Source organism: Heterodontus francisci, chromosome 20, assembly GCF_036365525.1.
Source record: "Heterodontus francisci isolate sHetFra1 chromosome 20, sHetFra1.hap1, whole genome shotgun sequence".
In the NCBI taxonomy this organism is placed as follows: domain Eukaryota; kingdom Metazoa; phylum Chordata; class Chondrichthyes; order Heterodontiformes; family Heterodontidae; genus Heterodontus; species Heterodontus francisci.
The window spans coordinates 38,199,560-38,214,601 of NC_090390.1; the positions used below are offsets into that span (position 1 = coordinate 38,199,560).

A 15,042-nucleotide genomic window follows, 5' to 3' on the forward strand; every position below is an offset into this window, starting at 1 on the left:
TTTTGGTGCAGAGGTGACCTGGACAAGAAGGACGGGTTCCATCTAAACTGGAGGGGGACGAATATCCTTGCGGGGAGGTTTGCGAGTACTACTCGGGAGGGTTTAAACTAGTCTTGCAGGAGGGGTGGGACCCAAAGTAGTAGTCTCTCAGATGAGATAGTGGAGGCAAATGTAGAGGCTAAAGCAAGTCCAGTAGGCAGGCTGGGCAGGGGCAGGACAGGGAGCGTGGAAGGTCTGGTAGGCTAAACTGCATTTACTTTAATACAAGCCTTGCAAGTAAGGCAGATGAACTCAAAACATGGATCGGTACATGGGATTGTGATATCATAGCTATTACGGAAATGTGGTTGAGGGATAGGCAGGACTGGCAGCTCAATGTTCCGGGGTACCGATCCTTCCGGCGTGACAGAGGTGGAGGTAAGAGAGGAGGGGGAGTTGCACTATTGATTAGGGAGAACATCACGGCAGTACTTAGAGAGGATATCCCGGGGGGAATGTCCAGCGAGGCCATATGGGTAGAACCTAGAAATAAGAAAGGGGTGATCACTTTGATGGGATTATACTATAGGCCCCCCAATAGTCAAAGGGAAGTGGAGGAGCATATACGTAGGGAAATCACAGATAGGTGCAGGAATTATAGGGTTGTAATAGTAGGTGATTTTAACTTCCCTAATATTGACTGGGACTGCTTTAATGCTAAGGGATCAGATGGGGAAGAATTTGTTAAGTGTGTCCAGGATAGTTTTCTGAAGTAGTATGTGGATGGCCCTACTAGAGAAGGGGCTACACTCGACCTCCTCTTAGGAAATGAGGCTGCGCAGGTGGTTGATGTGTCAGTGGGGGAGCACTTTGGGACCAGTGACCATAACTCTATTAGCTTCAAGATAGTTATGGAAAAGTATAGGACTGGTCCTCAGATTGAAGTCCTAAATTGGGAGAAGGCTAATTTTGATGGCATCAGACAGGGATTCTCAAAAGTTGAATGGGAGAGGCTGTTTACAGGTAAAGGGACGTCTGGCAAGTGGGAGGCTTTTAAAAGTGAGATAGGAAGAGTTCAGGCCTGGCATGTTCCTGTTAGATGGAAGGGCAAGGCTGGCAAGTTTAGGGAACCTTGGTTGACGAGGGATATTGAGGGTCTGGTCAGGACAAAGAATGAGGCACATGTCAGGTATAGGCAGCTAGGATTGAGCGAGTCCCTCAAGGAGTATAGGGGATGTAGGACTACACTTAAGAAGGAAATTAGGAGGGCGAAAAGGGGCCATGAGATTTCCCTGGCAGATAAGATAAAGGAGAATCCTAAAAGATTCATAAGTATATTAAGAGTAAAAGGGTAGCTAGGGAGAGAGTAGGTACCCTTAAGGATCAGTGTGGCAATCTATGTGTGGAGCCACGGGAAATGGGCGAGGTCTTAAATTAATATTTCTCTTCCGTATTTACCATGGAGGTGGTCATGGAAGCTAGTGTGTTCAAGGGAGGGAACACCAATATCCTGGAGCATAACAACATTACGAAAGGAGGTGGTGTTGGAGATATTGAAGCACATTAAGGTGCATAAATCGCCAGGGCATGACCAGGTGTATCCTAGGATGCTATGGGAAGCAAGGGAGGAGATTGCTGGGGCCCTGGCAGAGATTTTTGTATCATCGTTAGCCACGGGTGAGGTACCGGAAGACTGGAGGATAGCTAATGTTGTGCCTTTATTTAAGAAGGGTAGCAGGGATAAACCAGGAAACTACAGGCCGGTGAGCCTTACATCAGTGGTGGGAAAGTTATTGGAAGGGATTCTGAGAGATAGGATTTATATGCATCTGGAAAGGCATGGTCTGATTAGGGATAGTCAGCATGGCTTTGTGCATGGGAAATCATGTCTCACGAATTTGATTGAGTTTTTTGAGGAGGTGACCAAGAGGATTGACGAGGGCAGGACGATGGATGTTGTCTACATGGACTTTAGCAAGGCCTTCGACAACGTCCCGCATGGTAGGCTGGTCCAGAAGGTTCGAGCACATGGGATCCAGGGTGAGCTAGCAAATTGGATACAAAATTGGCTTGGTGATAGGAGGCAGAGGGTGGTAGTGGAGGGTTGTTTTTCAGATTGGAGGCTGGTGACCAGTGGTGTGCCGCAGGGATTGGTGCTTGGCCCTCTGTTGTTCATCATATATATTAATGACTTGGATCTGAATGTAGGGGGCATGATTAGTAAGTTTGCAGATGACACCAAAATTGGTGGTATAGTGGATAGTGAAGAAGGTTGTCTAAGGTTACAACAGGATTTAGATCAACTGGGAAAGTGGGCAAGGGAGTGGCAAATGGAATTTAATGCAGACAAGTGTGAAGTGATGCATTTTGGGAAGTTAAACCAGGGCAGGACATATACAGTGAATGGCAGGGCCCTGGGGAGTGTTCTTGAGCACCTTGGGGTGCAAGTACATAATTCCCTGAAAGTGGCAACACAGGTAGACAGGGTGGTGAAGGTGGCGTATGGCATGCTTGCCTTCATGGGCCAAGGCATTGAGTACAAGAGTTGGGACGTCATGTTACAGTTGTACATAACGTTGGTCAGGCCGCATTTAGAGTACTGTGTGCAGTTCTGGTCGCCGCACTACAGGAAAGATGTGATTAAGCTAGAGAGGGTGCAGAAAAGATTCACAAGGATGTTGCCTGGTTTGGAGGGCTTGAGTTATAAAGAGAGATTGGATAGGCTGGGTCTGTTTTCCCTGGAGCGAAGGAGACGGAGAGGAGACATGATAGAGGTATATAAAATTATGAGAGGCATAGATAGGGTAGAGAGCCAGAGTCTGTTTCCCATAGTAGGGGTGACTAAAACTAGAGGGCACAGATTTAAGGTGAGGGAGGTGGTTTAAAGGGGATGAAAGGGGTAAATTTTTCACACAAAGAATAGTGGGTATCTGGAATGAGCTGCCAGAAGAGGTGGTGGAGGCAGGAACAGTAGCGACATTTAAGAGGCATCTGGACAGGTACTTGAATGAGCAAGGCATAGAGGGATATGGAATTAATGCAGGCAGGTGGGATTAGTATAGATAGGCATTATGGTCGGCATGGACGTGGTGGGCCAAAGGGCCTGTTTCTATGCTGTACGACACAATGACTATGATCTAAACTCCATTTACTCACCTTTAATCCATTCACTCTTGGTACACTTACCTAATAACATTCAATCAACCTCAGTCTTGAAAATTTTAAAATTACCTAGCATCCACAGTCTTTTATGGGAGAGAATTCCACATTTCCTCTACCCTTTTATATTTGCATCATATATACCATATCTCGGGATCATACATCATTTAGTGGTTTGTCATTTGGTAGAACTGGTTTAATTACATGCTATTTAAACAAGAATATGCTTGTTTAGTACTCAGGATTTAGGAAAGCAATCCCATTAAAAAAAAAAATTACATTAGGCAGCATTAAAACCAGTCACTCATAGCAGAAGAAAAAGGAAGTTAAAGCTAAGGGTTTATTTAAATCAAAACCTTTTGTTCAGCACATCACAACCAGGGGCAGCGCTTTTGTCATGGTTCACAGCATTGTAATCCAGTAAAGCCGACATGGACACAGCAGCTTCTTAAAAAAAGATCAAGTAAACCAACTAATAGGCAGCGTCAATGACTGATATTTTACCAATGGCTTCAGCATCACTCATCAAGGAAAAATAATCTCAAAGCCTTACTTGTCTGAGGTCGATGAATGCTAACTGCAGGGTGTCCCCTTGGAATCCTGGCACTGGCTCGGAGCTAGCAAACACTGGAAGTAAAGATTAAGGGGGGAAAAATTAACTCCAAAGCAGAACTATGGCAAATCTAAACAATTTTATGCAACCTTCTGAAGCACATTAATCTTGACTATGGATCAGCACAAATGAAGGCCTAAAACTTAATTCCCTGCTTTTTTTTTTTGCATGAAGAAACTTTTAAATCTAAACCACAAACTAATTCCTGTACTAAACTTGTACCGTACAAATAATTTAGATCACTAGGTGCTGTTTGATGACAATATAATCATGAGCGCAAATTTTACAAGTTGTGATATTGCTGCAGTAAGTGGGTTGACAATTTTTTCACCTCAATTGTTTTGGTCCACAGGGTGAATGACTACAAAAGCATTTTGAGAAAATACCAATTCCATGGCTGTCAACATATTTTTAAACATCTGCTTTGTTACAGCATCTGTTCAATAAAAATCCTACCTCTAGCCAAACAGCAATTAAAGACAGACAGTAGGGTGGGAACTAGCTTAACATGCAGACAACAGGTGGAATGCTCTAAGCACTACAATCTGTACTTAACTGGAATGTCTGTTCTTGCCATGTAAGACGTTTCTGATAATGGAATTTAATACAAGTCAGTTTGAGAAGACTGTTTAAATATGATTAAAAGAAAAAAGGCTTGACCAATTGAAAATTCTACAATTAAAGGCTACTAGAACACTTTCCTTTCAGACAATCAAAATGCAATTGAGCTAGTAAATAGAGCTATCCATCTGCACAAAAGTTATGATATTGAGTTAAAAAAATAGTGTCTATGCAACCAATATGCGTTGTCATTTAGAATCAACAGTATTGTTTATATCAGTTATTTTAAAATCACATGCAAATATGTTCATTTAAAAAAGATGGCCTATCCTATGAGATCTTCCTTCCCCACCCCTCCCATTCCTTTAAGCAGCATCCTTCACACACCCCTGGAGTGGATAGATATCAAGCCTTACTTGCTGGAGTCACATGGAGGGATGCCCTCCCTCAAGACATTGTGATGTCATGATGATAGTGATGCTCCCATGTGACTCCTTCTGACTTATGCACAATATACAAGGTGAGGTCTGCCCTGAAGCTTGATGTGTTTGTGCCTGAAGGTATTTTCTGAAAAAGACAAATCCATCATTTGCATTCTCTGCAAGGTGTGAGGGACAGCTGAGTGAAAGCAAGGGGGTGTGGAAGGTACCCTTTACAAAAATGAAGACTCCCCCAGCAAAATAGGTATTTTTTCTTCTTCTGCAAATCAACATCCATGGCTAACCAAGAAAGTTAAAGATAGTAGCAAATGGAGAAAAAAAAAAGTACAATTCAGCGAAGAGTCGTGGCAGGTCAGAACACTGGACAGATTATAAAAAAAACAGCAAAGAATGATTAAAAGAATAATGAGAGAGAAATTAGAGTATGAGAGAAAGCTGGCTAGAAATATAAAAATGGATAGTAAGAGTTTCTACAGGTATTTAAAAAGGAAAAGAGTAAGTAAAATGAATGTTGGTTCTCCAGAGAGTGAATCTGAGGAGTTAATAATGGAAAATAAGAAAATGGAGGAATTGAACAGAATTTCTGAATGTGTCTTCACTGTACAGGATACAAATAACATCCCAGAAATAATTGTAAATCAAGAGTTGAAAGGGAGGAAGGAACTTAAAACAATTACCATCACCAGGGAAAGGGTATTGAGAAAATTATTACTACTAAAAGCTGACAAGTCTTCAGGTCCTGATGGACTTCATCCTAGGGTCCTAAAAGAAGTGGCTGCTGAGATAATGGATGCATTGGTTTTAATTTTCCAAAATTCCCTAGATTCTGGAAAGGTCCTTTCAGATTGGAAATAGCAAATGTAACTCCACTATTCATGAAAGGAGGAAGACAAAGCAGGAAACTACAGGCCAGTCAGCCTAACATCTGTCATGGGGAAATGCTGGAATCTATTATTAAGGAGGTTATAGCAGGTCATTTAGAAAATATAAATTCAATCAGGCAGAGTCAACATGGTTTTCTGAAAGGGAAATAGCGTTTGACTAATTTATTAGAGTTCTTTGAGGAAGTAACAAGCAACACAGATAAAGGGGAACCTGCGGATGTGGTGTACTAGGATTACAAGAAGTCATTTGACAAGGTGCCACATCAAAGGTTACTAAACAAAATAAGAGCCGATGGTATAGGGGGTAACATATTAGCATGGATAGAGGATTATTTAGCTAACAGGAAACAGTAAGCAAAAATGGATTGTTTTCAGGTTGGCAAACTGTAAGTAGAGGCTGCATTTTATACGCCTTCTGGCATTGGGGATCGTGGTGGTAGTGAGGGGGGGGGGGGGGGGGGGCGGAAAATTCTTCTGGGAGAGGCCTCTGATGCCGAGAAGGCCCTGCTGCATTTTACTGGTGACGGTGAGGCCTCGGGGTGGCCCTTCCGCCGCTTGGCTGCAGGGCCTTCATTTAAATATTAAAATGAAGTAAAGTAAATGCAAATCAACTTACCTTGTCCCGGCGGCCATCCCACACTAATATTCTGGCCACTGGCCAGACCTCACACGCCTTCGAAACACTTTCTATTGGCTGAGGGGATGTTGGGAAGGAGTTGAAGGGCAAAAATAGCGAACTTCATGGGAGGGCAAAGTTGGTGATGGTAAGAAAAGTTTTTTTGTGTCTTAAATACATTTGATGGTCATGGGGGGGGGCTTCGATCAGTTAATAAAGTTTAAAATTTTAATTTGCATGCCATGTCCCTTTAAAAATTGAAATTGTCGGTAAGGGCTTGCAGCCCTTTAAAAATGGCACCGACACTTGCGTGGTGGTGCCAGACGCCGTTGCTGGGGACGCAGCAGCCGCCCCCGGGGACGCAGCAGCCGCCCCCTCTAAGTCAACAGGGGCAGCTGCTCCGCCCCCTCCATTTAAATGAGCTCCTGCGCAAAATAGCACAGGGGCTCAGCGACGACACACATCCGTGTGAGCGGCGCACTCAAAATTCAGCCCTAGGAGTGCCACCAGGATCAGTGCTGGGGCCTCAACTACGTACAATCTATATCAATGACTTGGATGAAGGAACAGAATGTATGGTTGCTAAATTTGCTAATGACACAAAGATAGGTAGGAGAGTAAGTTGTGAAGAGGACGTAAGGAGTCTGCAAAGGGATATTATCACGCCAACATACTTTGTTGAATGATAATTTGCTTTAATCCACTGAATTTATATTGTTAAAAGAAATTTAAAAAGGAACAGATAAAAGTTGACTTTGCTAGCAGCTTAAGAGGGACATCTAATTTGCAACACTATCCTACATTGCAAGGCCTATAAGGTGGAGATAAAATGACTGCTCATCCCAGCAAGAAACAAGACCCAGTAAGTTTAAGGGAACTGCCTGTTCTTTTTAGCAAGAAGCACCACAAACTGCTAACTACCATGCTTGAATCACTGGGTGACTGTCGTGTGACAAGCCCCCCCCCCCACCGCCATGGTTTTAAGCTGGTAGGAGACCCAAGTTGGGGGGGGGGGGGGGGGGGGAAAAGAGGTGGGTCTCTCCTCTCTCTCTCTCCATTCCAGTTTGCAAGCTTTGAACACTACCTGTCGACTGATCACCTTTGCATAGTCCGGCTACAAACAGAACCCCTTTTGGAAGAAATCATTCGCATCGGTGTCTCTAAGAGACCCACAGGATCAGTCATCTATCTCTTCAAACTAAAAGCCTCATCTGAATCACCCAACTCCACAGACTGCATACCTTTTTTTTCTATGGACTCTAACTCGACCAATCTACCCTAACCTATTTGTGTGTGTGAACGCGCGTGTGTGAAAGTTGCTGCGTAGTTTATTATTTTAATTAGCGTGGTTTAAGTACAATAAAGTTGACCTCTTTGTTAAAAATCAAGAAAACCTATCTGATTGGTTCTTGTTATAATTATATATGTTATAATTATTATATGTCATAATTATAACAAGAACCAAACACCAACTGAATTGACCAGAACATCCACTTTAAAAAAGAATTATACCTGTTGTGGTCAAACAAAAGGGGAAAAAAGAGGGAAGTCCTTTGACTAGTCCTCCTCACCTGACTGTAACAATATAGGTAGGTTAAGTGAGTGGGCAAAGATTTGGTAGATGGAGTATAATGTGGGCAAGTGTGAACTTGTCCACTTTGGCTGGAAGAATAGAAAAGCAACATATTATTTAATTGGAGAGAATGAAGAATTTGGAGATCCAGAGGGATCTGGGTGTCCTAGTACATGAAACACAAAGTTAGTGTGTAGGTACAGCAAGTGATTAAGAAGAAAAATGCAATGTTGTCATTTATTGCAAGGGGAATGGAATAAAGAAGTAATGTTTTGCTACAGTTGTACAGGGCATTGGTGAGACCACATCTAGAGTATTGTGTACAGTTTTGGTCTCCTTACTTAAGAAAGGATATAATTTGCATTGGAAGCAGTTCAGAGAAGGTTCACTCGACTGATATCTGGGATGAAGGGGTTATCTGATGAGGAAGGTTGGACAGATTGGGTCTGTATTCATTGGAGTTTAGAAGAATGAGAGGTGATCTTATTGAAATACAAGATCCTGAGGGGACTTGACAGGATGGATGTTGAAAGGATGCTTCTCCTTATGGGAGAGACTAAAACTAGGGGGCACAGTTTAAAAATAACAGGTCTCCCATTTAAGACAGAGATGAGGAGAAATTTTTTCTCTGAGGGTTGTGAGTCTGTGGAACTCTCCTCCCTGGACAGCGTTGGAGGCAGGGTCATTGAATGTTTTTAAGGCAGAAGTAGACAGATTCTTTACAAACAAGGAATTCAAAGGGTATTGGGGGAAGGAAGAAAAACAGGGTTGAGTCCACAAACAGATCAGCCATGATCTTGTAGAATGGCAGAGCAGGCTCGAAGGACCGAATAGCCTGCTCCTACTCCTAGTTCGTAAATCCTCCACACTGCTGGAGGCTGACCAAGTAGCAATCCGAATGAAGAGAAAAAATTCTTTACAGGGGAAGAGAGACTCCAGCTGCCAGGGCAGGCAAGCCAAATGTCTCCCATTGCTACTAAATCCAAATAAAGCTTGGTGAAAGTATGTAGGCTATTCTATGTAGCTGTCTTAGTTATACAATCCACAAAAACTGGTTTTATGGGTACCAAGGAAGTAACTGTAGAATGGTTTGGAATGGGCCTTGAGCTTTCCAGCAAGACAATAGTAATACAGTATTTATCAAGCCATCTTGCCAAGCTTGGTGGACGGTTTGGTGTGTTTTAAGTAAAAGGCTAGTGTCATTTGGAGGTCTATCGAGTCATGCTAATTTCTGAGGCAAATTAATATTCAGGATTACAAGTTCTTGACCCAAATGAAACTGGGATATAACATTTATATGCGCAGTGGTTAGCACTGCAGCCTCACAGCTCCAGGGACCCGGGTTCGATTCCGGGTACTGCCTGTGTGGAGTTTGCAAGTTCTCCCTGTGTCTGCGTGGGTTTTCTCCGGGTGCTCCGGTTTCCTCCCACAAGCCAAAAGACTTGCAGGTTGATAGGTAAATTGGCCATTATAAATTGTCACTAGTATAGGTAGGTGGTAGGGAAATATAGGGACAGGTGGGGATGTTTGGTAGGAATATAGGATTAGTATAAATGGGTGGTTGATGTTCGGCACAGACTCGGTGGGCCGAAGGGCCTGATTCAGTGCTGTATCTCGAATCGAATCTAATTTAGCAGGTAATTCAAATCGGTTATAAGTGCCTCATGATCAGAATGTCAAATCAATTAAGGCTAACTACTGTCAAATTTGAAATACTTCAGAGTCACAGGTGCTACAATGTTCAAAAGGAGGGGAGACCACTGCACAATACCAGATTAATGTGCTAGTTTCATAGATTTATTTTCCAAACTGCCTTCTTGAACTAAGACACCAAGGATGTTTGCCTAAATACTCGAAACAGGAATATCATGAGAGGCTGAGATGGCAGTTATATGAGCATACAAAGTTTGGATTTCATACACATCAATAAGATATTGGCTATTTGTATCTCAAAGCATACAATAAAAATTATAAGGTTGAAGCTTCTATATGAGCTACAGCTGGGCAGATTGTAGAAACGATATAAAAGTAATGATAAAGGATCAACAGAGAATGACTAGGATGTTCTCAGAGATGAACGATTACACTTCGAAGAGTTGACAAGTTTGGGTACTGAGGTTTCAAAAGATTATGAAGGATTATGATAAATTAGTGATGGATTGTTTCCACTGATTGACAAGGTGATAATGAGAGGGCACAAATTTAACATAAATCACCAAAAGAATTAAAGGGGAGGTTAGAGAAAAAAAATCTTTACAGCGGGTGGTTATAATGTGAAATTCTCTGCCAAAAGCTGGTGAAATATTCTTAAATTCTCTAAAAAGGGAAATAGATAGTTTCTTGGAAAACAGGAATATGAAGTGTATGAGGAGAGAGCGGGAAAGTAAGATCAGGCTTGATATCCGATGCAGAGAAAAACAATTGTACATATTTGAGGGATTGAATTGCCTGTTTATGTGCTGTAACATTCTATAATTTTATTTGTTACACCACAGGGAGGAGGACCAATGCTCTTAGAGGATGATCTCATAAATGTATTCTATTTAAGTTCTGAACTGATTAGATGGTTTTCAGTAACAGAACATATCCACTACCAATAACAATAACTGTTGGTCTAATAATCATATCCTTTCCACAGCCTGATCAACCAGAAGCCTAATGGATTTATATCTAAAATCTGACTAAGCAGTTGACAGAAGGTCCTTCATGTAGGGTAGTGGGATAGAACAGGAACTACTCAATGCAAAGATGCTACTTAGTGGTTACCAGAACATTATCACTTCCTATGCTCTGATGTTTTCTAATATCCTAGGTGTTCCAGAGAATAGAAATGTGCAAAAAATTTGTTTCCAGGAAATATAAAAGACTTCCTCTCAGTACTTGAGTAGAAAGATATATGGAGTTATATCACAGAACAACCATGCTTTGATTGAATGGCAGGACAGACTCCAGGGGCTAAATGCCTACTCCTATTCATATGTTCCTGTATTGCAGGAGGCAAGGAGGTCAATCACTGGGTACTTTGGTAGAGTTTAAGGCATTAGTTGTTGTATTGGTACAACATCTAGCTGAGGTAGACAAGCATCACCCTGTGATTCATGTATCAACAAGTAAGCAGGATTCAGCCTGCACAGAGAAAGATAAAGCCCCGTCTTTTCATCAATATATTTGATGACCATCATGTTGTCTTTTCAGAGCTTTTGGGCTTGGTGTACCACTTGCAATTCACACTTAATGGATATTACAAATGAACTCTTCTTTAGTCCATCTGTTTTCAGGCCACTTGTACTGTAGTTCAGCCCCACATCAGTCATAGTATCAGTTAAATAGGTGGTGGCTATAAAAAATTAAAACTGAAAACCATACTGCTCCTGGGACTACCAGCTCAAAACTGTAGCCTGGTCCCTTTCCACTATTTGGAACTACAGCAATCTGCAAGACACATACTGATGAAATAAACTGAACTGCAGAGGTCTCATGAACTCATGTATTTGGAATGGTACAGGTGGAAGATTCCAGTCTGGAGGAAAAGCAGCCCAATACCATACGAAGCAAGGAATCTATGAAAATCATCTCTTGTTTTGGCCCCAATTAAGAGATTTCTTGCAGTTGATAAAGTCAAGAATGCAGTGAATACCTCTTGGATGGCTGTCCAAGAGGCCTCTCATATAAACGTATAGAAACATAGAAAATAGGAGCAGTAGGCCATTCGGCCCTTCAAGCCTGCTCCGCCATTCATTATGTTCATGGCTGATTATCCAACTCAGTAATCTGTTCCCGCTTTCACCCCATATCCTTTGAACCCTTTTAACCCAAGAGCTATATCTAACTCCTTCTTGAAAACATACAATGTTTTGGCCTCAACTGCTTTCTGTGGTTGCGAATTCCACAGGTTCACCACTCTCTGGGTGAAGAAATTTCTCCTCATCCCAGTCCTGAAAAGTTTACCCCGTATCCTTACACTATTACCCCTGGTTCTGGACTCCCCCCACCAACGGGAACATCCTTCCTGCATCTACCCTGTCAAGTCCTGTTAGAATTTTATAGGTATTGAGTTCCCCCCTCACTCTTCTGAACTCCAGCAAATATAATCCTAACCGACTCAATCTCTCCAATGTCAGTCCCGCCATCCCAGGAATCAGTCTGGTAAACCTTCCTCAGATAAGGAGACCAAAACTGCGCATAATATTCCAGGTCTGGCCTCACCAAGGCCCTGTATAATTGCAGCAAGACATCTCTGCTCCTGTACTCAAATCCTCTCGCTATGAAGGTCAACATACCATTTGCCTTTTTTACCGCCTGTTGGACCTGCATGCTTACCTTCAGCGACTGGTGTACGAGAACACCCAGGTCTCGTTGCATATTCCCCTCTCTCAGTTTATAGCCCTTCAGATAATAATCTGCCTTCCTGTTTTTGCTACCAAAGTGGATAACCTCACATTTATCCACATTATACTGCATCTGCTATGCATTAGCCCACTCACTCAACTTGTCCAAATTACCCTGAGGCCCCTCTGCATCCTCCTCACAATTCACCCTCCCACACAGTTTTGTGTCATCTGCAAATTTGGAGATTTACATTTAGTTCCCTCATCTAAATCATTAATATATATTGTGACATGGAGCTCTTCGTATGGAAGACACAGAGGCACTGCATCCAGACATGTACTGCAACAATGGATAGGTATTTTGTGAAGATCCGAGGGGTTCAAGAAAAGTTGAATGGCAATTCCTTGTTATATAATCTATCACACTGAAAAACAGTGTCCGAGATACCTTTGAAGCAACTAGAAAATGGTGATGTGAAATTGAGCATTCTTCAGATCAACAGTAGCCACCAGTCTCCGGGATGTACAGATTGGACACAGATAGTTTTATCATCTTGAACATTTTTTCTGAAAAAACTGATCAGCATTCAAGAGGTCTAAAATGGTAAAGCATCTTCCCAACTTTCTGAATATCATAATATATGAGTAAAACTTTTCCCTTTTCTAATGTTATGAAATTACATGATTACTTCATACAACAGAAGACCATCTATATCAGCCACCAATATATTCATTAGGCTAAAGGCTTCCAGATGATCAAACAGAATCACACCAAATTCCAATGGTTTTGTTTGAAAATGCACAGATTATACCTTACTGTTAAGTAGCTGCTCATCCAGTTTCTTGATGTCTGAGAAAAAAAATTCATTGATGACCACATCTTTACTACTTCATTGTTCCCAAAACTATTGCTACACCCTTAAACTGCAACATTTCCAACATTAAGACCTGGGTGAGCCAAAGTTTACTCCAGCTTCATGCTGACAAAGCCAAGGCTGCCCTCTTTGGCTCCCACCAGCACCGAAGTGCAGTTTTGATCTCCTTATTTGAAAAAGGATATAATTGCATTAGAAGCAGTTCAGAGAAGCTTCACTCGAATAATGGAGATTATTAAGATAGAGACGAGGAGAAATTTTCTCAAAAGGGTCATTAGTCTGTGAATTCTCTTCTCCAGAAAGCGGTAGAGGCTGGGTCATTGAATTTATTCAAGGCTGAGTTAGTTAGATTTTTGATAAAGGAGTCAAGGGTTATGGTGCCTGAGGGGGGGGGGGGGGGGGGGGTGTGGGGGCAGGCAGGAAAGAGTTGAGACCACAACCAGATCAGCCATGATCTTACTCAATGGCAGAGCAGACTTGAAGCTCTAATGGCCTATTCCTGCTCCTAAGTCCTATGTTCCCATGTTCCAGTACCTCTTAGTCTTGACTCAATGTTACCAGAACTACTTTTTTCCATCTCCTTATATTTTTCCCCTCTGCTGTTAAAACCTAATTGACACCTTTATTACCTCAGGATTCTATTTTTATAATGTTCTTTTATGTTGTCTCCCTGCTGCCAATCTTCACAATAACTTATACGGAATGGTGCAGCTCACGTCCATGCTTGCCCTTGCCAAGCTCCACTGTCTACGAATGAACCTGGTTTTGTACTAATCCTACCCTTTTTTTGATTTCCCTTCCGCTTGGTACCCTTTCTTTTCAAATATCCTTTCAAGAGCTTTGAGAGATCTTTCTGTATGTCAGCAGTGCTATGGAAATGTAAGCTGTTGTTTTGAGCTGGATCTGGCTCTATAAGGTATTTGTAGCAAGAATTACATGGGGTCCAAGCTGGGTTGTGGTGTCTTGCTCTGTCATGAGAGACTCCTCTCTTTATCCCAATACAGAATTGGTCCAGAAGTTCTGAAATTGCTGTTTATAACCCTGTAACAGGTTCGCCACTTTCCAGTTAAAAAGGTTTGCAAAAAAGGGCAAACCACTGCATTTTCTATGGAAATGCTAACAACTGCTGTCAGACAACTGGTAGGATACAATTCATCGGGCAATTAACCACGCTTTTATGTTTAAAGCATCAGTGCAGCTTTCTGATGTATCAAAGCAATACAGAAGTGCTCTTGTACCAGGAATAAGTAGTTGTCAGGAGGACTTAGCATGGAGGCTGGGCAGGGGGCATCTGTGGAGCATAAGGTTGTCTTCAATAGCAGAGGTGCTAACTATTGTGAAAAATACTGCTGGTAGTACCAAAAACAATGACAATAGGCTATGTTGGAGCAGGGAAGAGTTCACATTAAGGAGTCCATTACTTCCACAGCCATTGATGTTGACCCTCCTGTCTGGTGCTGGCAGGCACAAGAGGGATACTTTCTTCTAGGAAGTGCCTCAGTACTGGCTGGTGTTAGGGCAACTGAAATCAAGACATCATGTCAAAATATGGTCTTGGCTAACTCATACTGATCTACACCAAAGGGAAAGCAACAGGGATGTAGGGCTCAGTATCCGTCAGCACTGAAGCTGATGTCTTGCTGGTGTCAACAGTAGACTGTATAGCCTAGAATTGATATACTGAATATACTGACCAAAGAGGCTATGCAGATGAGACAGTGAAACCCCATTTTCTCAATGAATACTTTCTCCAAGACTGATTCTTTAAAATATAGGGAAATCTCTTAAGTAAATGGCAATCTATTAACAAAACACTGCAATGCAAAAATTAAAGTTTCAAACAATAGTAAGAAACAGATTTCTGAAATTCCAAAACAGGATTACAAAAGAATGAGATGATAGGCACAGATAAAATGCCATACAAAACCACACATGAACAGGAGAAAAGAAGTTAAATATGGCCTCCAGTAAACAAGGAAGGAAAGAAAGAATATAGATTGCTGACTGTACAGCT

The 15,042-nt window shown here is 41.9% G+C and overlaps 1 protein-coding gene across 3 annotated transcripts in view; it reads right to left on the bottom strand.

Moving 5' to 3' along the window:
* LOC137380584 (exocyst complex component 6-like) overlaps window positions 1-15,042 on the bottom strand; it is a 275,778-nt gene that overhangs the window by 82,110 nt on the left and 178,626 nt on the right. For all 3 annotated transcript variants that reach the window (XM_068052625.1, XM_068052624.1, XM_068052626.1), the window contains one exon: window positions 3,692-3,765. In XM_068052625.1, the coding sequence (XP_067908726.1) occupies window positions 3,692-3,765 (74 nt within the window). The remainder of the gene's footprint in view (window positions 1-3,691; window positions 3,766-15,042) is intronic.